The sequence below is a fragment of the Chenopodium album genome, chromosome 16, assembly GCF_948465745.1.
Source record: "Chenopodium album chromosome 16, dcCheAlbu1.1, whole genome shotgun sequence".
In the NCBI taxonomy this organism is placed as follows: domain Eukaryota; kingdom Viridiplantae; phylum Streptophyta; class Magnoliopsida; order Caryophyllales; family Amaranthaceae; genus Chenopodium; species Chenopodium album.
Window position 1 is genome coordinate 36,331,956 of NC_137849.1, and position 25,395 is coordinate 36,357,350.

The 25,395-nt window shown below is 35.5% G+C and overlaps 2 protein-coding genes across 2 annotated transcripts; both read right to left on the bottom strand.

Moving 5' to 3' along the window:
• Positions 1–1,023: 1,023 nt before the first annotated feature.
• LOC145586428 (uncharacterized) lies at positions 1,024–11,583 on the bottom strand. Its single transcript, XM_081643267.1, has 7 exons — positions 10,766–11,583; positions 9,883–9,961; positions 5,337–5,473; positions 4,425–4,545; positions 4,127–4,312; positions 2,221–2,292; positions 1,024–2,138 (listed from the first exon to the last, which is right to left on the bottom strand). Exons 1-7 carry the CDS (start codon positions 11,227–11,229, stop codon positions 1,323–1,325), a joined length of 1,875 nt encoding a protein of 624 aa, XP_081499393.1. The 5' UTR covers positions 11,230–11,583; the 3' UTR covers positions 1,024–1,322.
• Positions 11,584–16,015: 4,432 nt separating this feature from the next.
• Positions 16,016–24,557, bottom strand: LOC145585190 (putative methyltransferase At1g22800, mitochondrial). Its single transcript, XM_081641921.1, has 11 exons — positions 24,329–24,557; positions 23,571–23,651; positions 22,670–22,748; positions 20,246–20,387; positions 19,345–19,414; positions 19,159–19,223; positions 18,995–19,073; positions 18,591–18,678; positions 17,541–17,605; positions 17,371–17,460; positions 16,016–16,424 (listed from the first exon to the last, which is right to left on the bottom strand). Exons 1-11 carry the CDS (start codon positions 24,482–24,484, stop codon positions 16,308–16,310), a joined length of 1,032 nt encoding a protein of 343 aa, XP_081498047.1. The 5' UTR covers positions 24,485–24,557; the 3' UTR covers positions 16,016–16,307.
• Positions 24,558–25,395: the final 838 nt, after the last annotated feature.

The following is a 25,395-nucleotide window of genomic DNA, read 5'->3' on the forward strand; positions in this document are numbered from 1 at the left end:
TTTGACACTTTAGCAGTTCAAGGAAATATTGTGAAAAGTTGGGGGATTTTATTTTTGGAAAATGTGTAAAATTGTCAATATATATATGGACGTTATGTGCTAGTTTATCTAATATTTTAACTCATTGGTTGATTTTTTTGATGAGGATGTCGATGTCAATGACATGTCATCTTGTGTTAATTGCTATGGATATACACACATAACTCACATTTTCTTCCTACTAATAATATATTTTTGTTTGGTGTTTCTTTTGTCAAACTATTACTTAAATTAATAATTATTTTATCATTAATGACAATAATAAGTATAGGTATGTGCTTTTAAACCTCTTAATATAATATCTAAAAATATCATCAAAAGTGTTGGTACTTTTAAATGTTATATTGAAATATTTAGTATTTTAACAATGGACATTTATTATTGTTATTGATAACGAGAGTAATTAGTGACGTGGGTTTTCTCATTTAAAAAATAAAATCAGACGTAAATAAACGAGTTTTGATTTTAATTCTTGCACATCTTCTAAAACCATTTAATATACAATATTGTTTTATGAAATCACAAATGACATACATAAACGAGTTTTAATTCTTGCACATCTTCTAAAACCTTTTGATATATTGTTTCCGTACCATAAACGAGTTTTGATCTTATTTCTTAAGCATCTTCTAAAACCTTTTAATACATTGTTTATGAACCATGATGTCAGATCACAAACATTAAAAAAATTTATACTCCACACTATAATAATAGTCATTTTATTATATGTGATCAAATTTATGGTGGAACTAAATAGTTAGTCTTATAAAGAATTGCAGCTATTAAGGATGATTTTACAAATCACGTATTAGTGTATTACTGCTTTACTAGTGACAAAATCCATTGGTTATAAAAAGTGAAAATGACACAGATAAAATGAAAAATGAAACTCCTGAATCTGTGCAAAACCAAACAAGTATCACGGCAGTGAAGAATGAAGATACAGAAGGAAAATATGACATGATCTTCATATATAGAAAGAAAGCATCCAAGGATATGCACAATCTATTAACAAATTTATCAGGGAACTAGTTCTTCCGAGAAATACTCAACAAATGAAATCAATGTCAAATATGACAGTTACAACAGGGCACGAAAATTTGGTGCCTATCTGTATCACAAACCAACACCACCAGTGCAACGTTTGTTCAACCAAAGCTGTGCTCTGAGAATAACAGTCTCATGCGTCCCCTCAACTCATTTACTCTAGATTCTAGACTGTCCACACACCGGCAGGTATATGAACAAGAGCTGATGTTTGGATCCAACACATCATAAAGATACTAAACGATACTTGGAGGATCCCCAGTCCAATTGCAATTTGCACGAGCCCACCGCGTTCTAATGCAGTCTACAAGTGGAGCATGTTGCGGAGGCTCAGGTGCAACAGCATTAGCACCTTCTTTTCCAGCAGTATCACTGCCACTGGAGCTTGAAGGGGGTGCTGCCTCTGCCATATATTCCTCTGGTGTCCACCTAGGTGGAACCGAAACCCGCAGTTTAGTAATCCGTGGTCTTTGAAAGGGTGTCTCACCTTGGTTTCCATTAATTACTGATTTTGCAATTCCATTAAAATGGTAGAGATCAAACACCTTTTTTCCCATTAACCCCGAGGAATCCTTGAAACCTCCCAATTTCCTGTCTAAATCCAAAAGAACCTGCCAGAACTCACTCCATACTATAAAGCCTGCACTGCAGAGGCGGTCAAGCTTATCAGAGGGAAGGTTTATGCCAGTTTCTTTAAGGACCTGATGCAAGCCCTCAACACTAATGAAGCCGCCACCTCCACTCTGGTCTTGTGCATCAAATGCTCTCCTGATTCTTGATTCCCTCTCCTCCATTTCATTCTCCTCCTGAACAGAAGGATGAAAAGCAAATAGGACTGTGTAATGTGACTCACTCCCAACAACCCATATCGGCCATTTTGGGCGTTTTAAATGCAGTCCGACTTTACAGAAGTTGAGGGACTCGAGCAGGGTGAGGAATCCAACTTCCACATCAGTGGATACACCCTTCAAAAACATGCCACCTCCTAAGTCTATCCTCTCATCGAACACATTCGCAACAGCCTCTCCACACAGTAATAGGTTTACAATTTCCTGCACCATGTTAATTAAATTAGCAACAACACTCATAATGCAGATGAAAGTACACCTTATCAACATAAGACCAAGGAGTTACCTGTGAGGCATGACCAAAGGGGGCAGTGACTAGCGGTAGGCTTGGATCATCCCTATCAGCTTGAATGGATTCCTGTACAAGATAATAGTAGGTGAAATAAGCAGAATCTTAATGTCACAGAAGGTACTAATAAAATTACAGCATAAGCATCAGATGTCACTAAGCTACTATAAACAATTCAGTATATTCATTGAAATAATACAATAGTGTAGACTACAGCATTGTCAATAGTGTTTCTATGAAGAAAAAAAAAGGAGGGGAGGGGGGTGTAAACAGAGCATGTATGCCCATAAAGAATCACTTGTAAGCAGGCCAGATCTTACCTGTTCAATGATGCAAGGGTGTAATTGTTATCTATCTTCAGGTTTTTACAGAAACTTTGTTGGTATTAATAGTAAAGGAAGTCAAACAATTATGATCAGAGTAGACCACAAAAATGGGTCCTTTGGACCAGAATGGGTTAGGTTGATTTGAGACGGTCCCACTTTCGGTTCGGATCTATTTCAGGTTTTGTAGTAACATGATTCTCAGTGACAATTTAGTGATATTTGGTGGGCTGAAGAACTGAATTTAAACAGCCAGGAAACTGCATCTTTGTTCTTTGACACCACAGAAGTGGCTTAGATGGCACAGGATTTCAGAATTTCTTTTGGGATATAGGCTTCAGCTTATCAGAATTTCTTTTGGGAGAATGGGAAATAGACTTCAACTTAGAACTATATAAGAAATCCTCGCAAGTGGGAGATAAGGGAGCTTATCAGTCTTATATAAATTAGCATAGCTTCAGCATCATTAATGGCAGAAACTAGGAAGAGGAAGATCAATGTAATAAGAGGAAATAACAGCAAATGTAAATAATAATTCTACTTTCCAGAGGTGAATCCTCTCGCAATTTAGTTTAACTAAGCTACAACAAAATTCTCAATCAATATTCAACATAATTCTTCTCTCCAATTAGCTCTATTTATAGAGCTTTCCCACAAACAAACTAAGTGTCTTCTCCAACAAGCTACTAACCATCAATTTAAAATGACATTCCTAAATACTCTTCCCCTTAATATTGACTCATAGTGCAGTATGTCCAATATTCATTGAATCCATCCTTGATAAATCCCTAGACAATATCTACATTGGCAGACAATTTGGCTTTATACAATTGTCACTCTTTCTAAGCCTCCTAAAGAGACTTCCTTACATGCAGCCTTTTCCCCTTTGTACTCTAATTTAAAAGGCTAAGGTCCCATATTACATAGCATTGGAATGAGAACTGAAATGGAAATGAAAACAATGGGAAAATGAATATCTCAAAACTTTAAGCTCTTTTCACTAATCCAAGGACATTGCTTCCAATGGACATGATTGTCCTTTGATAGATGAAAACAAAATGAAAGTTCTCCTTGGATTGATGAGAACTGATTAGCTTCCTTACATTGTGGTCTTCCTATCTCACTTTTTCTCCATTATTGATATTTTTCTTATCTAAAAAAACTATTTTATTGACATTAAGTATAAAGTTCAAGAACGTTATGTTAAAAGTAGTTACTGGCTAGCAGCTCTCATTCTTCACCCATCACAAATCATCCCCACTCCATTCCAATTCCACATGATGTAAGAGTAAGACTATTATAAAAAAAAAAGGCAAAAAATCACATTTGTACCAAAATGTAAAATAAAAAACAAAATGTTATCTGCAGAACACGTTCAAATATTTTTATATAGACATAAAGCTCTCCCAAGTATGCAGATTTGCAAGAGCCTAAAGAGAGGAGGGAAAAGACAAATGCAACAGGAAATTAAGAACGCAAAATAATTGAGATAGACATCTATAAGGTTTAACTCTCAAGTTTTCAAGAAATTAGATGATATGATACAGCAATTAATCATATAAAACAGCTAACAGACATACCAGTCCTCGAGAAAGCAATGCTGAGATCAAAAACAGCATTGCTCCCATACGACTTTCAAACACAGGAAGCATCATCTCAAGTCTCTGAATTGCATTGGCAGATGATGTATATGACGTTACTCTCAGGGTTTTCTGCAAATCTGAAGCAGACTCAATAGAAAAACCTTCTAGAGCTTTCAATATCATCTGTAAAATAGAAAGAGGCACCAGAATTAACTCAATAGAACAGGAGAAGGTTTAATTATTACCCCAATCAGCTATAGCGGTAACATACATTTAAGAAGTCATAAGAACATACCTCATCCAGTCCATCACTGTTGCCTTCACCATTTTGGTCGAGGACATCAAGAGTTGCAACCACTGCCTTTTTATTACTTCCACAACGAAATAATATCTCTACCATACTTTTCACCAGTGCCCTGTAAATTTAAGAAAAAATTTGCATGCGTATAGTCTCTATTAGATATAAGATTATAAAACACTCCAGATTGACCACAGAGAGAAAGCAACAAGATATTCAAGTCAGTTCTAGTCTACAATCTCAAAACATCACCTCTCCACAAAACATAATTCAAAAAGGGAAAAAATGCAGAGTTAAGTTCTTGTACAAGAAATGAGCCATTACTCCCTCCGTTTTTGAATACTTGCTCTATTTCTCCATGCAAGGAGTATTAGAGAAATTGGAGAAAGTAATAAAATATGAAGGTAGTGGGGTAGGTGGAAGAATAAAAAAATTGTAAAAAGCAAAAGTAGTGGAGAGAATTAGAGGAGAGAGAATATGAAATTAATAAAATATGATTTATGTTGGGTCCACTAGGTGAGAGAAATTAATAAAATATTGTAAAAGCTTTCCAAATAAGGAAATGGAGCAAGTATGTAAAAACGGCTGAAAAAGGAAAGTGGAGCAAGTATTTAAAAACGGAGGGAGTATTAATTTAGGATGGTGCCAAAATTGAGGGGGGGGGGGGGGGGGGGGGCAAACAATGGGCCCTAAGGGAGCGGCAATAATTGTGCCTAAGGGAGGGGGGTGGGGCAATGTCTTATCATTGCTTGATGTTGGTAGATTTCTAATCCCCTTCCCCTTGTAAGTCAAAGTCACGCTTTTGACTTAAAAATAAAGCTAGTAATCCAAAAAACAACAATGACATATACAGTATAATACAATCACGTTCTAGATAAAATCTTTAAGCGTAGAGCTTCTGTTTGTCACCTTTTTCTAGTATCCTCTGAGAGGGAAGCAAAATTTTCTGGGGTAACAGATTGCTGGTTCCAAGATCTCTGTGGTGTTCTTAATGCATTTTTACTTGACTCTTCTGGAACAAACAGAAGATATTTTAGAACGAACCCCTGCAAAATTAGGGAAGAAAAACATAAAGTTGAGAAAGTTGCTAAAAGATGTAATTTTTATGACATCATATGAGATACAGCAGATTTTCTTCAGATCATGCTCAGCAAAATAGATAATCACAGGCCGAGGCCGCAGCCCATAGATAATACACTCAGCCATTAAAAAAAAATTCACAGTTCTGTTAGTATTTCAGAATTATTTTTTTCAAAAACAAGTCATAGGAATTATACCAATATTATGCAGTGACAAATTTGGAAGCTAAATAATATAGTCACCAATATTTGGGCTATTTATTAAATTGCCTACCAAATCACCTTTTTCAACAATGTGTATGTGTGCGCGTGTGTTTCCATCATACGAACTTGCAGGAAAACAGACAGATATGCAGTTCTATGAAAAAAAAAAATAGAATGTCGACTGATGAGAACCAACATGAAACTACAGTCTTGCCATTTCCCAAAAGGGCAAGAATGAAAGAAAAATACAACCACAAAATTGTTACAAAATGAGAGCAACAATATCATGACTACATAGTGTTAGCCCAGATCCTAAACATATATTACTTTGTTCACCTTCTCTTCCAACAAACTTAAGTGTACAGCAATTTTCCCACAAAAGTAATTCCTTAATCTATGACAATGTGTTTTACAGAATCCAAAAGTAATTCCTTAATCTATAAAAATTAAGTACAGCCACTCGCTTAAAATATATGGATAACAACAATAGGTACCATTATCACTTTAACATGACATGAAAGCAAGACCAACACTCAATCCTAGTCAATTGAGGCCAGTTGATTGCATAAGCAAATTATTTCTGTGTTAGGTAAAGCACCTCTCATAGAAGGTTGTAAATTACTCAGCAGAACTGATAAGTACACGGCTAGAGAAGCAGATCATTGGTTTAAAATTCACTAAAAACGGCGAACTAGAGCAGTTTAAAAGCTGTGACATCCAAGAGATCTAACATGTTGTGCTAGAAACTATTACACCATATGTTCTACATTTCCTCTTCACAATTTACCTTTTGTTTAATTATTTAGCAATGTGCTAAAAGAGTGGAAAACTAATCTCAAGTGCAAAAAGTTCATAAAACAAATTATCAATCTTTACAGTCATATTCCAGTCCCCTTACAAAGAGATATTGTGATTTTTTTTAATATCTGGGACAATTGTCAGCCCAAGGAATCCAGCTTTTCACTAGCACAGAGATTACCACCACAGATAATACAGCAAAAGACACCGATGAGTGCAGACGATATCAGATGCCATAAACATTGAAAGCACACACTTAACATAGAAATAGCACTGAAGAGAGATTTAAAGCCACTATGGCTTACAAATAAACCATTAGTAAAAGATATGATAGCTAATAGTCCCAATGTAACATTGAACGAAATGAAAAGTTTGTCTAAAGAGTGCCTAATGAGAATTAATAAATCAAAAGCCACAGCAAGAAACCTACCAATAAACATCACAGTTTGTGCAAGATTAAAGTCAAGCTCAAATGGAGCTCTAAATTAAGCTGGTAATTTGATGGGCTTAGCCCAAGCTAGTATGCAGTAATGGTGAATATAAAGCTCAAAAAACAAAAAAGATCAAATTCATTATAATATACTCCCTCCTAATTTATTTTTTTTAAAAAAATGACTGCAATTGCTGTAGCAACGGAAGCTAGGGAAGATATGAGAAATAGGAAAGCAAATTTTGTATTCTGCTGTAAGTGGCTTTGAGCAAGAATAGGTAAGAAAGAGCATGTTGTATGCAGGGCTTGTCGTTCATGTAGGAAAATTTAACAAAGGAACTGTTGCAACTCTTGCAAGTGGGGCATGGTGAGAATAAAGATTTGCAAAATTAGGAATTAAGTAAAATTGTAACCAACAAAACGAAGGGTGTATAAATATATATGGTTAATAAGAAGATAAAAAATATACATTACCTATTTGTCATCCACGGTTTAGATTTTGAATGAGAATGTGAATTTATAATAGAACTCTTCCTTTTCAATAACATCAAGATCTACATTTCTAGATCTTTTACCTTGCTAAGAAAAGAAATCTTAAAGCTAATTTCGAGCTAAAATAAGACGAGCACGTTGAGTTCAAAGTCCAGAACAATACTAAAATTTACTTCTATGAGTCATATCCAAGATAAAGGTTTTAGAAAACATACAATTCATCAAAAGAATGATCTCACAGCACTTAATATCTTCTTTCTTTTTCTCTACTTGGAATGTCATGCAGTTGAACTACTTGAACAGCAAGCAGCCAAGCACACAACCTAAACTAATTTTCTCATTCTAGATTACACAGAAATAGCTAGGAACTTCTCTAAAGGTCCCTAATATTTTTCTAATCGTATAAAAATAAACTTGAATCTCATGTGCTATTGGGAAAATAGTAATAAATAAATAAATAAATAGATAGATAGATAGATCCGACCCGTCAAAAAAAAAAAAAAAAAAAAAAAAAAAGATAAATCCAAAACAACTTAGGACATATGTAGTTACATAATAAACCAAACTTGTGTATAAAAATTGTCTTAATTGACTAAATTAGCAAAATCAATGAAAAAAATGAGCATGAAGCTCAAGAGTACATATCTCTTTGATTGGAAACCCCCTCCCCCAAAGTAAAAAATATAACTAAATGCCTAAGGGGATGTAAACTAGAAAGTGATTATTAATCGAAATTATTATTGAAAGTACTTAAAGTAATGAACGATTTTAAATATAAAGTGCAAATTTTATTTTCATAAGTAAATTTTCTAGATTTATTAGATGTGTTTATAGCATTTTCATTGTAATATTTTGAAAAAAAAAAACTTAAAAAGTTACAAATAAATCGATATTGTTAAGATAATGATGAAATAAATTAAGTCAAAATTTATAAAATAAAAAAATTGTCGTTTTGCAACTTTTAACAGTAGCACTTGAAACTCTTGATCCTCAATTCCTATGCATTTTCCCTTCATTTATTTAAAAAAACATTTAATTTCCTAAACTTCCAAATTCTACAAATCTATATTTAATTTTTATTAATAAAAAAAATAAATAAATAAATAAAAATAAAAAATAAAAAACAAACAAACAATAAACTACCTATTTCACCAACTTTTCCAATAACAAATATTTTAAAAAGCCTCAATATCTAAGATTGTTTTTGTAGCAAAGAATATGTCTCATGCATTAGCACAATTACATTCTAGTAACTTCAATAATAATGATAGAAATTCCACCAAATCTAAGATAGAATAAACAAAAAAGGAGACAGTTAAACTATATTTTAGGAAATTCATATCCAACAAATAATGCCCTTATTGCAGTATTCCTATATACTCGTAATGTCTATAATACTATCATAGATATTGAGCAATTAATTACTCTATAATTTGAATCAAAATATATATATAAAAAAAGACAATAGTTACAACTTCAAAAATGGTAGTTATTTGGCTTATTTTTTTAATAAAGGAGATTAAAATTTTAATATTATAGATTTGAAAGATATTAAAATTTTATATAGATATGTATAAGAAATGTTGGGGGGTTTGCAAAGATGTGTTACTCCCTCAGTTCTTTTTTTTATCTTCCCACTTTATGTTTTGATAGGTTTTTATTTCATATTCCCACCTTCCGTTTTGATATGTTATTTTTTCATCTTCCCCCACTTTCCGTTTTGATATGTTCTGTTTTTTATCTTCCCACTTTTGCTTTTTTCCTTTAACAGTAAAGAAAATTTCCACTGTTATCACTTCCTACCCCACTATATGGTCACCATAAAACTATATAATAATACCATGTTTCTAAACAACTTTCTCTCTTCTACCTAAAAAGTAAAACTAAGGATCCACTTTCCACTTGCTACTTCAATTTATATGAATAGTAAATGGAAGATAAAAAAAAAGAACGGAGAGAGCATTAATTTTTTTAATAAAAGTAAAGAAGTGGCGAGAAAATTGTACGCCAGATTGTGAGTATTGTGACAAGTGTCATATAGGGACTTTGCTGGTGTATGTCTTTGTATGAGGTTAATACATTTTCCAGTGAATAAACCATCACGACTTCAGATAAAAACCAAAGCACTGTAAAAACATTAGTTTAAAACGATTGATTCACGAACAAAAGTAGAAGTAAATATGGGTAGTATGTGAGATAATCATACGAGCAATGTAACTCCAAGATTAGCTTACACTTGACATAATTGTAATTCTTACAGCACTTGAGACTGAACTTGGTTCGAAAAAATTCAGAATACTGACTAATCATGCTAATATTTGTTTGATCTAATCATGCAAACACAAAACCTTATACAACAGATCATTTATAATTTTCACAAGAAAACACCAGGAAACTAAGTGTCAAGGCTCTAAAGGCCTAATATCACAGTGAGCAAGAAATCAACTCATACTTGTATTGTTGCTAACACGCCACATGGGCCTCCTTCATGCTGCACCAGGCCCATAGAAGTTTCTGGATCAGGGCTAAACCTACAATAAGGATTTCTATCAATTAAGCTGATAAACATAACCATAAAATACCTTAAACTTATCATCCTTTCTAAAATACTTCGCATGAAATAGCAGATAAACAGAACCCAGAAAACCATAACAACAAAATAATAGAGTGCAGTATAACTAGAAACATCAAAAGAATAAAGTCACATCAAACTGAACATTATTAGATTTGATGAGTAGTGGGCATAAACCTAGCGGCAAGGGGTCTAATAACTAAAACACATATTTTCCTCCAACAAGAAAAGTCCCATACTATTACCCGATGCCTCTAACAAAAATTCCTCCTTAGAGGGTTCAGGAGTGGAAGGTCAAATGTAAGCAACATAACACAATATCGCATATAGGATCGATTTACCTCTACGGCTATCTTGAAACTGTTTCCATTAGATCCTTAAACAGATGACAAGGCCAATTTGGAGAAACACTGCCTATAGCAGCAGAAAGATAATCTCTTTACAGATATAGTCGACACACTGAAAGGATGCTTAAAAATATTCTTTCTTTCCTAACTCCCAACTCCATGTCAAAAAGCATTTTTCACATACACAGGTTCCGCTTGGTTAGGTGGATAACATATTTAGCAAGTCATAAAAACAAGAACCTCAAAATTAAAAACAAATGGCAATCATTCAATCATAATTCATAAATATACATTTGAGTAAAGCACACAGTTCAATTTCTCACCCTTAAATTGCTCACAATCACCCTAATAAAACTTCAAAAAAATCATACAGTAAAAAAGAAATTGTGAACAAAAATCAAGAAAATAAGAATTACCTAATACCCTGATTAGTCCACTGAGCAAGAACCTCCTTTGTAACATTCGCACCAAAAACCATAAAAAACAACTGATTCGCCTCGTCCACCGATAGCTCCTCCCCTAAATTCTCCTCCATTTTCACCTCCCTCACCTTCACCTCCTCCGTAATCTTCACCTCAATCTCACCCTCGCTTCCGCTTTCGCCTCCGGTCCCGGGGGCACTAACACTCAACAACGGCGCTTTCGACATACTCGTCGTCATCATCATCATCCTCTTCTCCGCCGCGGCAGCCATAAGCTCCCGTTGAAGCCGCCGGCTCTTCAAATCCGGCGACTCCTCCTCCACCTCCGGCGAAGCTCCGGCGGAAGTTATACTAACATCTCTAGGCTTACTCCTCTTCGGCTCCGGCGGAGAATTGCTCGGCGGTTGCATACTCATCCTCAACGCCATCTGCAATTCCTCTTCCTCTTGATCCGCCATTGTTATTAATCAGATCGAATTTCACAATTTCTTGCCCTATTTATCAATAAATCAATCAAATTAAATGCTGAATGATTTTTCTTGAAAATCCCAAGTGATTTCAAATCTGATGAATAAGGATTCAAATTAAAATCAAATAAAAAAGGGGAAATCTTTGATTCGTTACGGATAAATTGTGAATTATTGATTGAAATTATATGAATTTATGAATTTCTAAAGAATTTGATTTCATATTAGAGAGAGAAAGTAAGTAGAGAGGAGAGAGAAATGGAAGATTTTCGTTTTTCGACCATCCGATTAACGGTTGAAGGTTGGGGTTTAGCGCTTAGGACAAAACGGTGTCGTATTAGTGGGAATGTGAGGGGCATTTCGGTATTTTGCAATTAAAGTTGACCGGATATACTTTACGTCAAGACAGAGTCTTTGATTTTCCTTTTTCTTTTGAAAAAATTGTCAAAAATAATAATACGTACAAATTTTGAGCAGTCCGCTAAAAACAAGTTAATCTTTTAATTATTTCTAAATAATACAAACTTTGAGAGATACCCGCTTTAAACAAGTTATTTTACCTACAACTTATTTGGCCGGTTATTTTTTTTTTTTTTTTTTTTTTTTGACAAAAGATACTATTAAATAAAATCAGAATTACAACCTAAACAAACTAAAACAAGAACACATAAACCTACACACACTAAGTACCACTATAGGAAGATCGAAGAGAACAAAGTACGAAAAAGTTCTTGCAGCAAACCAGTAGTTGCGGAGCCCGGACAACCCAGATAACCAAACCTCATCCAAACTGTGGACCAAAAAAAGCCGAACGAACTGAAACAGTCGAGATGGACCAAGAGCGCAGACCACAAACCTTGAAGAGAATCCGAGCTGGCATTGAAAGCGAAGGGAACTTGTGATGGAAATTGTTGGTAGACGGAAGAACCCGAAATATGCCTCCTATTGCTGAAGAACGGACCTATAACACCATTCCACTCATAGGGGTCGAAAAGTATAACTACATCCTAGGAGTCTAGGAATAAAACCTATAGAGTCATTTCCTTTAACGACTCTATGAGAAACTGTGCATCCAAATGCAGTTTCTCCTCTTGCAACTCTACCAACAGAGAATGCAAGAAAATGGAGGACTTTGCTTAACCCAAACATTAAAGATGAGTAGCCTCCTTCTAGATATTGATTAATAGCGATGACTGACCTTGTCATCGCCCAAACTAACAATGGGATGATAGCAATTGCCTGAATGCCCTTATCATCCCACAACCTAGCAACAAGACCCCGCAAACCATACTCTTCCTCCAAAACCACACTCCTCCTCCAAACTACACATGCAGGGAAAACCATCCACCTGCGCAAATAACATCCCCCCTCGGAGAACTGTTTTAACTACCAGAGGAACACATCTACACCCTGACAAGGCTACTAATAGAACCACCCATCCAACGAAAAAGGGATTGTTTAATCTTACAACCCACAAAACCCAACAAGGCTCCAAAAACCACGACAACACTTTGATAACTTCCAAAACTAAAAGTACTCTCTGAAACTCTAACTCATGACCAAGCAGAGAAGGAGAATTATTTAAAAACAACCTAAATAACAAAGCATACAGCTTAAACCAACACAACATAATTAAACTAAAGGAAAAACAAAAACAACAATTAAATAAAGCAAGCAAACTACCTAACAGAGGAACGACAACCTCAACGGCAACAAACCAAGCCACCACCAAGCAACCCAACCCATCACTAAGAATAATCGTCAACGGCCACGTAAAGAACCCCTCACTGAACCCAACCTTGTATACGCGAGGAAACCCTAACCTTAACTTCACCTTTACCGTCGGGAATTAATTAACGAAATTCCTTTCGACGGCGGCGTTAAGACTAGCCTTTGGTTCTTGATTCGTTGAAGCAAGCCGCAAACACTCGAGATGATCCCAACATGAAACCAAGACCGAAGAGGAACCTCTGAACTCTACACCAACTGAACAAAAAACGAAAACTAAAAGCTAAAAAAGGAAATAGACAACAGGGGTGGGCTCGCCGGCGAGCAAGGGCTGAGAAAAAGGGGGGCGGTGGAAGATAAGGATGGGGTTAGAAAGAGAAAGGGTTGAGTGAACTTTTGCGTTTCCCGGTTAATTTTTTTATTTATCTTATAAAGTTGTTTAATAGTTTTAAAAAAATAATACAATGTCACGTGTTTCATATAACCTGTTCATGAGGTAACTAATCGATTTTGACTTGTTTAAAGCGAATACCCTCAAAGTTTGTATTATTCAAAATTAATTAAAAGATTGACTTATTTTTGGCGGAATGCTCAAAGTTTGTATTATTAATGACAATTTTTCCTTTTCTTTTTTCTATCTCTCTCTCTCTTTCTTTTTTTTTTTTTTTTTTTTTTTTTTGTGGGTTTAAGAGTTTGAGAATTGCACGTGTTTGGTTTTTAATAAAAACGTGGTATTTGTTGTTTAGTGTTCGTTCTACACTTCTACTTGCTTTTTTTTAAGGGTAGTGTTGGTTCTACTCACTTAGTTAATGGAGGTTGGAGCATAACAGAGTAGCATATCGCACCTTACATTTTTTTTTTTTTGACAATAGGAACTAACAACGAAACAACCGCAAACAACAAACTAGAAACTAGAAACAAACATCGAGCCTAAACTAAAAAGACCAGCTAACAAAACGACGATCACGAGCACAGACAGCCAACCAGTGCACAGGAGCAACCCACTGACGAGGGACTTTGCGAAGATGACAAGTCGAAAAGCGAGGCAGAAGTCCCCTAATCTCCTGAACCATCCATAAACAAGAGATATCGGTAGAACCAGAATGCTGGAACAATGAGACCAGAGCCGCACAATCTGTGTAGATGAGGAGACTGAGATAATCCCGACGTACCGCTGCTCGAAGCGCCCATAGAAAAGCCTGCAATTCTGCCTGCAGAGCAGAAGCTACACGAATAACCTTCGCCGAACCACCAAGAACCGTTGCTGAAGAAATATCCCGGAAAATCCAACCAGCCCCAGCACGATTATCCTGGCAAAGCCAAGCACCATCAAAGATCAAACAATGATCCAACCGAGTTGAGGAACCATCCTGCAAATATAACAGCGATAAGGGAGGATGAGGAACAAAGTGTCTGCCCGGGAGAGGAGGTGAAGCTGAAAATCACGGGCCTGAATAGCCCGAGCTGTCCAATCCTGAGAAAGATGGTGAATCAAAGAAGGAGACCAAACTGCCTGTCGGAATACACACTGATTCCGTGTTATCCAAATGGCCCTAAGATGAGAAAAGAAGGACACTAAGGCAACAAAATCCTTGGATTGTCTGTAAAAAGAAACTATCTCCGTCACCCATATGTTAAAAGGAGCGTGTCCAGAAAGGTTGCCACTTAGGGTCAAAAGATCAGGGGGCCAAAGAGGCCTAATGAAGGGACAATCACGGAACAGATGTGAGGAGGTTTCTGGATTAGAATAGCAGAAAATACACACCGGATTAGCAGGTACTCCCTTAGCGGCTAACGAGGCTAGCAGGGGTAAAGCATCGTGAAGCAAATTCCAACCAAACATCTTAAAGCGGGGGAGAAGAGGGATTCCCCAAAAGCGTTTCCACCATTGAGCAGGGGCCGGATTACTGACAATCAAAACAATAGATTGTCGAACCAGCATAGTGTAGGCCGATTTAGTCGTAAAATGGCCGTCCTTGGTGAATTTCCAGTAGACAAAGTCATCCATGGTTTGACGCGGTCGTTCGAGCGCCAGAATGCGCTGGGCTGTCGTCTCATCAAAAAACCGATGGACCTTAGAAATGTCCCACGCGCCGGAGCGCGGAATAATGAGAGAAGAAACATGAGTTGGAACCTCCGACTCAGACATAGAAGACTTCAAACCCAAACCCCCAGGTACCCAATCATCATCCAGAACCCGAACTTGAGACCCCGTACCCACCTTACATTGTTTTGAACCTAAAGCTGATAAGTGATAACTTATTTATCGTGTTTGATCATTAGATTTTTATTTTTATTTTAATTGTTTTGAATAAAGTAGTAGTTGTTATATTAGCATAAGTATGAAACAGGAAACTACAACTCAATTTGGACACCTAAATCACCATCCATATTAGTTAGAATTACCCATATCAGCATACTTTATTATCCACGTGGAAAGCTGCTTACGGTCACGTGGAAACCCACCGCCCACTTGACAAGATTGCTACGTGGACTGACATGTGGCACCAACTTTGGGGATTTTTATAAATACCCAAGTATATTTCACTTCTAAGTTACGATCTTCTTTCTCAATAACTCTCTTTCTCCCTCTAAAATTCTCTCCAATCTCTTCTCTAACTCATATCATCTTGTTATTGACTTTATCATCGAACCAGTTTTTCCCAAATAAACTTCGGGCTAGCTAATCCACATTGACTGTATAGGTACCCAATTGGACGATAAACCTTTACCGACCCTAAATACAAGTTACCAGAACTAACCGGAACAATAGCCAATATAATCAGTCAAATGAAAGTGAACAATTCAAATTCATTATAACGTATACTCTCGTAACTTATTCTTGCTATACTCCAAAACGGGAAATGGATTTAGGGGCACACGGTGAACTATGATAGGAAAATTGTCAACCTTTTTCAGAGATAGCAAAATTATGTAGTAGATGCGAGAGGAGAGAGCTCTACATAATCACCACTTCAGTCGAGTATGAGTAGCTAATCCATCCCACACTAGACCTTGAAGCAAATCTTGAATTATACAAAACAAAAGAGAGTATAAGCTATAAATTTAATCAGTATCAGACTTTCTTGCAGAGTTGCAATAGCACATACATGATACATGAAGCACAATAATTCAGCAGTAATACATTGCTATAATGCTATTTATTATTGGCTGGAGGGACGACATAAGGACATACATCATTAATCTTGTACAGCCACCACCAGTAAAGATCTGAAACCAAGATAACATCTACTTACAACAAAATTTGGCCAACTATAAGTTAAACTGTGTAAAGCTGTTTTAGAAACAGTTGGAACTGCTAGTGTGTCGAATTGAACAGCCTACTTATCTTCACTTCCAAATTGCTTCTGTATATCTTGAAAAGATACTGTGGCGGATCCCCTCCTTTTGGCCTTCGGTTGAGATGCATGCTCTCTCCACCCCGTCATGAAAATAACCTGCAGTGTTCGTTCCCGAAAAGACGAAAAGGAAAGATTATGCAAATAAGAATTATTGCACTCTCATCAAATTTAATTTGACTCCTCTGGCATATACTGTGAGAAGGCTAATCACAAATAAAAGTTCCAGCAAGAGTAATTAACATTGGGAAAAAAAAAAATCCTTCATATCATCTTTTTAAAATTTTGAAGCACTGAGGTCAGGAAAAATATACTTGCACTAACCAGTCTACAGAACGGCAAGAGATGAAGAGAGAGAGAGAGAGAGAGAGAGAGAGAGAGAGAGAGAGAGACAGAAACTATAGAGGACTACATCCAAATTCCTAAACTGAAAACAGCAGACAATAGAACAAGGTATTATTTCTTAAGACATGTGGACAATGTAACATTCATATTAGAACTTCAGAAAAATCTAGCTACATGATGGGAATACTGCATAAATCACTTTTACTTCCCCTTTAATATGAGGTCATCAAGACATGCATGACATTAAACCATGGTAATGGGAACCTCATTCAAAATCTGCAGCCTCTTATAAATTCCTTCAATCAAGGCTCACGGAAGAAAAGGAGCTAAAAAATGATTATGGTGTCAGCTTCACATAATCACATGTTTTCCTCAAGGTCATACGCAATGTATATATGTAATCCACCAGAAAGTTAACAATGATTCCAAAGGGCTAAATATAACAAAGGCCAGCTCCGGGAGAAGTACATATGCTGAAGGGTAAAATGGAGATGCATTTGAGCAGTAAAAGTAAAATAGTTCAGACTAGCAAAACCTGATCATAAGAGTTGAAACCAGTGAATGAAGGCAACAGTTATAAATTCACATGCTTTTTACGAGCACAATTAAATGAAGACTTGCATTTATCCCAAGAAGCATGGTGAAAATATAGGAATAGCATACAAGCAGACAGCCAATCGAGCAAAGTATCCTTAATCACCTGGAATGTTGCAGGAACAGTGCCGTCTTCAGCTCCAAACATGGATTGATAGACAGCAGCCGTTGCCAGAGCAGTATCTTTTTTTAAGATCTAAATATAATTGCATATCATCAATGTCTCTATAAGATGCAGAAGAATATAAGAAAGACTACAATAGAAGATTTTCTCACATTGTTCCTCTGTACAAGAGCATTAGTTTCACCCATAGCACGAAGATGCTCAATCAGCTGCAAAGCTAAATCAGCAGACAGTTAACCACCACATAAAATAGAGGTTAGGATGAAAAGGTAGCTCACTTTCTCAATTCAATTCATATTACGCAAAAGCATGTTACTTTGAAGCTGATAAACAAGTTAAACAATTGTTACGCACATGTAAAATTGGAGAAATTAAGAACATTTACTACATTCGTCCCACATATAACTTCTCACTTCTAAGTGACAGAGTTTCAAAGCAATGTTAAAAGTAGGATGAAAAAGTAAAAATGGAATGATGAGAAAAGGTAGTACAGGAAAGTATTGGATTTGAGAGAGAGACTAACTTGAAACAAAATAGGAATTTTATGGGACATCCCAAATTGAAAGTAGGAAAATTAATGGAGACATTGCAGTTAACCTTTATGATTGTTGGAAGAAATTTCCTAGGATATATTCCCTTTATCTATGATAAAGAAGCCACAAGTCTTTTCAAACAGCGCCATTGAATTAGGAGATAAAAGATTGAAGTGATATAGGGAAAAGTTAACAAGTTTCCTCCAAGCTCCCTTTTATGAAAGTAAAATAAACAAAAATATGTGCAAAACTTCCTATAAGCATCTTTCTCAAGCAATGCCACAATTTCTTCCTTTGAGATGAAAACCCCCAATCCAAGCATGGCCTAATAGTTGCAATAAGAAGAGAAAAAAAAAAGTTCAGGATGCACGTGAAAGGCGAAACTCACAAGGTACGATTGTTGCGCATTTGCGCATTAGAAGCAAAAGACTATTAGCTGGACTAGTAGCAGACATCTTAACCAATCGATTTTTAACTAAGGCATTTAACTGGAACTTTGGAAGTGATAGGATAATTTTAACTCAAGGAAAGAAAGGAGATCAGATAAGAATAGAAAAGTTTAAACCTATAGAAGTGTAGTTATAATTTGATTATTGACTTTGAACTAATATTTTCTAGCACATTATTCATGATTTTCTGAACTCTAAAACTGAGCATTGGAAGACTCACCATTCTCATACTTAATAGTGTATTCATCTACATCAACACCTGGAAGAGCAAACCCTGCCCTTGTCAAAAGGCTTCCTGCATCTCGTACCTGATATTCCAAAGTACATGTATTCCTTCATTAGAGGGAAAAATGCCCATTCCTGGGAAGACTTTTATCACCCTTTTACAAATCAAACAAAAGAAAGTCACAGCCTTGATCTGACTGCTAGAAAAGCTGTCAGTTCAAGTGACATCCTGGCAATTGGTCACAGATGCCAGATAGATTAAGAACATATAAGTAGATGATATAAGTGACCCTAAAACACAACATCTTATGATTCTCATATTTCTCATGCAAAGAACCAAGAAAAACTGATAATTAAAAAGTACACAAGGCTTGACACTAGAAAGTAAGGACAGAATACCTGTGCCAGGGGAGATAGACGTGGACTAATGCCACCTTCACGTTCCATTTGTGCCACAGTACATGCTATCCTCAATTCTCTAAGAATTTCCAAATATAAAAATAATTAGAACCCTCAATACCCAAAAGGCTATATTATCCATAAGTATGAGTCAGATAAACAACTTCAATGAATCTCCGCCAAGAATAGCAGCTAAAAAGAGCCCGTCAGGTTTCAGTGCCAATTTACTCTGCAATAAACAGCAATTTAGCATATCAAACTCAATAAAAACAAAGAATAACACATCAAGTTGTACATATTTTCCAGAAAAGGGGAGATTATACATGAATCTATTGTCAGTGAAGCTATACCTGTATCATGGCTCCAGGAAGATCATTTGTCCAGTGCAGTCCTAAGCAGCTGATGACTAGATCTAATGAACTTAGAAATCAAAAGGCAAAAGTTAATATGAGGTAAACAGAAGTCAACATCTTATATTTTAAGTAAGCACTATAATATACTTCCTCTGTTTTTATATATTTGCAACACACCCCCTTGGCACGCATTTTAAGGAAGATATTACACAAGGTAAACGGACAAATTAATTGAAATAATTTTACTGACAATAAGGAGAAAGTGTTAGCTTGTTAGCGTTTAAATATTACCTTAATCCACCCTATGTTACTCGGTCTCGGGTACCCATGTCCGACACGGGTATGTGTCCAAGTGTCCGACTCGGCTACTTTGTGGAAAAATTTTATGATTTTGAACTAAAATGAAGTGTCCGAGTGTCATACCCATGTCCGAGTGTCGAGGGTCCGACACGGGTACTTGAGGTAAAACGAAGAGTCCGAGTAACATAGAATCCACCTGTTTACCTAATATAATCACTTCCTCAAACAGCGTGCCGAAAACGTGTGTTGCAAGTATAAAAAATAAATAGGAAGTGTATAATTACAGCCTAAAGGCTGTGGATAAGGAGAAATGGAAATACTAAGCATAATCAAGCTTTGATTATACCTATTGATGCATGATTCTGTCATGCATTCTTATAATAATAATACCATATTAGGAAATATGGTTGATGCTTGATTACAACCCAATGATTGTATGCTTGTATATCATAATTTTTAAAGTAATGAGCAGAAATTTAGTTGAATCTCTTATAATATAAGGGGGGCTCAGGATGTATCAATGGCATTGTCTAAATCCCTCAAAACAGATATAGTCATTTTAAGAAGTCGCGATGATCAAGGAAATAACAAGGCATACCTTTCTTTCACTGGTAGATACTCTTCATCACCTACAACAAAAGCTGTTTCAACATTTTGGTCAGGCATATCCTTCTCAGCATCTTTACATAGTTTCACCATATCTACTGACGAATCCATCATTATGAGTTTTTCAACACCACCTGACAAAAAGACAAATTTATCATATGATTAGTCTAATACACCAATGCAGAATTAGTTCCTACCTCAAAACATTAGTTTAATAAGGATTGAACATAAATATTCCACATAAATCTTTCGTTTTTTTAGGAACAAGTAAACCTGGGTAATGGAAATTTTTGAACGCCCAAATCAGGCACAAAACCAAGCAGGCTGGAGTGCCCTACTACACTCCATGCCTCCAGCAAGATTTTATTCAGAAACATCCAGGTATTTAGAAGAGTAACCAACAAAAAGGACGGGCACTCAGTCACACAAGCTCAAACATTCTTTCATAGATTTAATTTGTTTTCACTTGACGACTGGAGCTTGTAATTAACAATTATTCAAATGAGTAGTGTGCTTTAATTATTGCATTATTCACACAGCCTTAATACTCTACACTCTAATACAGTACATTATTGATTAATAAACCACTAAATTGTTCTACATAGCAATTACTCTGACAGAGAGAAGTATCACAAGCTGTTATGTTCTGAATATTAAAAACAAAAATTTTAAAATAAAAATGATGAAAGCAATTTCAGGATTGCCTAGGATTTTTATAAATCACGACAAAGGTGTTCTTGAGCTAAAAAGATATATGAAGATCATCAAGCAAATGTTATTTGTATTCTTTAAAAGAAAAGGCTTAAAGATGTTCTTGCCCAGTTTGCTTTCAAAGTGTGTGCTTGTTTAAATGTCATAGAGCCTAGTTTGAGCTGCTTTTTACCTTCACCTTTTTACTCCCTAATGCATATTATTTACAATTTATTTATTTTTTTCCTAATTTTATTAAACAAGTACACTTAAAACATAAGCCCTTATCTCAGGAATGCCCATTTATTGGGTGCATAAACTAATGACACACTACAGCCCTGGAGGGTAATCACCCAGCCCTGATAGACAATAATTATTTTGTAGTTTCAAGCTAAGATCAATAATAACCAATTGACACATACTAAACCTTGACAGACTAATAAATAAAAGTCTAGTCGATGCAACACAAATGATACCCTAAGAAAATGCTACTATGACGGAAAATTCACGAGTTTCAAAAACATTCACCATTCAAATACAAATTTCCATCAACTGACCTTTTTATAAACAAATCATAGTCCAACAGTGAATAAACAAAAAACATTTAAAATAAATAAATAAATAAACCGAAGAAAAAAAACCAGCAAACAACTAGCCCAAATGGCATACTCCGTATTCCGTAATACCAAAATAAGAATAGCAGCTGGTCAAAGAAGTATTGAAGTTGCAAGTCTTCCCATTGGATTAATGTGATCTAGTAACTTCATGGCTAAGGATTACTCTTATAGCAATCTTACCTTTTCCATTGATGATAAAAACAAAAATAAAAGGCAGTAATAAGTTCTAACAGAACTGAGGTTCATATCTTTTTAGTATTAAAATTAGCTCAAATAAAATTCCAGTGAAGCTTCACCTTCAGACCTTCAATTGAACTCCCAAAAATCGCAAAAAAAAACCACTGGATCATAGAAAAAATTACTAAGACTTGCACTGAATTCCCTTAATGAACCCAAAGTCAACATCGAGGGATATTTCCCACAAAAATCAACTAAACAGCTTAATGGTGTTTAGATACATCATACATGTGATCATTAACTTCACCTAAAAAAGTCACTTTCACTCACTATCCAATAGCAAACAATGAAGCAGCCGACAGCCCTCATTGACGTGCATATTTTAATCCCAAATTCTACAATTAAGTTCAGTTACTTCAGTAATCACCTAATTAAGGTTAAGTCGTGTCAAATTAGACCTATTATGAGTAAACAGCTTTCTTCCAAGGCCGCTACTCATGTGTATTCTATTTCCAGCTTCTCATACGCTAAAAAATGATTGTAAGGACCATTTATCCTGACCCAGTGACCCTTATAGCCTCCATTTTTGCCAGTTACATCAGAGGTGCTCAAACATGACCTGTACCCCTAGATCTAACCAAGAAATATGAACTTGGTAGGATTTTCTGATTCCATAGAGGAAAATTTATACGCTTGGTTACTAAATCTATGAGCTTTCAGCAGATTTCTTGTATATACAAGTTAGGCCCAAAAGTTTTCCAGCTTCAAATTTCTTATATTCCAGGATCATGACAGTAATTTCTAAGAGGACATCTTCTTCAATATGCACAGTAATTCCTTTTTGCTAAGTCCCCTTCCTATAGGCGGTAAAAGACCTGGAGTTCTGCCTAGAGAATGTAGCAAACGCAAGAATATTAAGTTTAAACTCTTACCCCGCCCACGCAACGACTGCCTTATCGCCTTTAGGGAGCCTCCTAGACATAATGCTGTGGGAAATTCTCTTTTGCAGTCCTACAAATTAAAACAAGAAACTATAAGATTTCTAGCCGCAACACCTTCCAGTGGATATTACGGCTAAATTGCACTGCATGATCTTCCTCAGGGAAATGTTTTGAAAGACACTTACAACAGAAGCATATGTACTATGTTAATGGTAGTAAATTGCTTTGATCCGACTACTAGTCTCACTAAGACAGTGCTAACTATATCAAACCTAAAAGTTAACTTATTCCACAAATAGCCCAACAAAGGTCATAGATAAATTTCAATCTGACATGTCTAGCAATCATATACACGGTAAAGTTGGTTCATACACTACCATACTTGCATCATATTCTTAAATTTTTCAAAGAATAAAAAGATATAGGATTGTTTGGAATTAGTGGCATAAACCATGGGATATATCAGGTCGAAAAGTCAGAGCACTGCTACATATGAGCAGATAGAACACAACTAGAAAGATAATAACCGCTAAAAATTTGGTCAACAATTGCTGTTGGATAACAAATGAAAGATCAATTAGCCAAACCATTTTACCAATTTGCACAGGGAAATTACATACTTGATACTTCATCGCATTGAATATCTAACAAAAGGTCATATATTTATTAAAAGAAAAGAAAATGAAGGAAGTAGTTCCCACTTTCTGTCACTGAAGTGACATAATATTTTAATATTACATGAAAAATAATATACAACCAAAACAAGCACGGGTAACTTAGTAACAGCAAAACTACCAGCCGTCCAGCCCAAATACCAACATAAAGGTATAGCGCCATGTAAATGTCTCATTTCAAGCCATTCGGTCCCTTAACTAAAAACCAACAAACTAACCTCTAGGCGATCCAGAAGATTATCAGCCACGGAATTGATAAATGTATCATCTGAGCGTGACAACCATGCTGCTCGATCACGCTGCAAAGCAAGGAATGAAATTTTTTTATGGTAATCCTAACATAATCTATTATCATAAAAATCTAACAGATTTTTTTGCCAATAGCACTAAGGTCCAAAGTTGTTGTAATTGCACACTCGCCAACGCAACTATTATGAGAGATACCAAGAATAATAGAACTTCACAGTTTCACTAACCACTACTCTATGCACAAGCACCTTGAAATCGCAAAATAACACACAATCTTGCCGAATTACTCAAAATACTTTGACACAGTCAGACAAGGGTTCTGTCTACGTATGTATTGGTAGTGATTTATTCGGACAATGATCGATAACTCGAGTCCATGCCGACTTGACAGAATGATTACAAGGCCAATGGCTCCTGAGATAAGCAACCTATCACACTTGTCTACTGTTTAATTCCTAGATTCTGATACATATTCCGTTAATTTCCGAAATTTCAAATAATTGATCATCAATAATTGAATAATATAACCTAGAATATTGAAATCCAAAATCAAATCCACAATAATAACAAATGCAATCAAAATGCAACCAATAAAATCATCATATTAACAACATTATACTTTACAAAACAACGTAAATCAACAAAATCATTACTCGTGTAATCAAATATAATTTGCAATAAAAATCGAATAAATTAAAACGACATGAATTCAAATTGTGAAATGGACCTGTTTCCGCTTGAGATCACGATCGAAAATCTTGACTTTAGAACTGCTAATTCCATCCAAATTTTGGGTGCAAAATGAACTTCTACTCTCAAATGTAGTTGCTTTAATCCAATTTGATAAAACTTTTTTCCGAAAAATTGAATTAATTGCTCTCATTTTTGTTCGAATATAATTGGATTTACCAAACAAATTGTAGAAGCTAAAACCCTGCGCCAATAGAGAGAATTAACGGCTTATGGATTTGCCACGGCAACTATACAAGTGGGAGAATGACTTGAATGCGGTAACACGCGGTGAGATGGTTTAGTTTACCTTATTTTTGCTCAACAAATTTGAATTAATTTATTCTGTTTTGATCTGATTTAGGCTTGTTTAGTTTACCATATTTTTACTTATTTCAAAAAAAATAAATTTAGATTAGAATAAATAAATTTAGATTAGATTAGAAAAAATAAGTTCAGATCAGATCATCGTTTTATGTGCAGTTTTTTATCGCTAAATATCTATAATTTCGTAATGAAAAAAATTATGAAAATTGCATATTAATAAAATACACATTATTACGAATCTAACAAGACCCCACTTGATACATTTTTTTTTCGTATAGATTATCATATATTTAAGGTCAAAGTTTAGTCAAATTTGACATTCAGATCAGATCAGGTCAGACCAGATTAGATCAAATAAGTTCATATAAACACAAATAAGGTGAACCAAACAAGGTCTTAGTTTGATTTGAATGTCTTATTTGACCAAAATTTGACCTTGTATATGTCAATACATAATTTGTTCCAATTTTGTTTCTAATACTAGTTGTGGCCCTGCGCGCGGTTCCCCAATGGCGGTGATTAGAACTGTCAAAACGGTTTAACAGTTTGGTTTGAAACCGGTTCGGATTGAAATGGGTCGGTTTGAAAACGGTTTAAGTGCCTTACGGGTTGGTTTCGGTTCGGTTCAAATTATTATCAGTTCGGTTTGGTTTCGGTTTATTCTTGAGTGGTTTTAATTCGATTCGGGTTATAAACGGTTCGGGTAGTAAACAGTTGGTGCAGTCGGATTGCAGTTTG

Bases quoted from the DNA above. Each gene is read 5' to 3' on its own strand.
- LOC145586428 (XM_081643267.1), bottom strand. From the start codon at position 11,229: ATGGCGGATCAAGAGGAAGAGGAATTGCAGATGGCGTTGAGGATGAGT. The intron at 9,962-10,765 runs GTAATTCTTATT...TCCTTATTGTAG, and splicing joins TGGACTAATCAGGGTATTAG to GTTTAGCCCTGATCCAGAAA. The intron at 2,139-2,220 runs GTAACTCCTTGG...AACATGGTGCAG, and splicing joins CCTTTGGTCATGCCTCACAG to GAAATTGTAAACCTATTACT.
- LOC145585190 (XM_081641921.1), bottom strand. From the start codon at position 24,484: ATGAGAGCAATTAATTCAATTTTTCGGAAAAAAGTTTTATCAAATTGG. The intron at 19,415-20,245 runs GTATGCCTTGTT...TTGATTTCTAAG, and splicing joins TATCTACCAGTGAAAGAAAG to TTCATTAGATCTAGTCATCA. The intron at 16,425-17,370 runs GTGATTAAGGAT...CGAACACTGCAG, and splicing joins CTGTTCCTGCAACATTCCAG to GTTATTTTCATGACGGGGTG.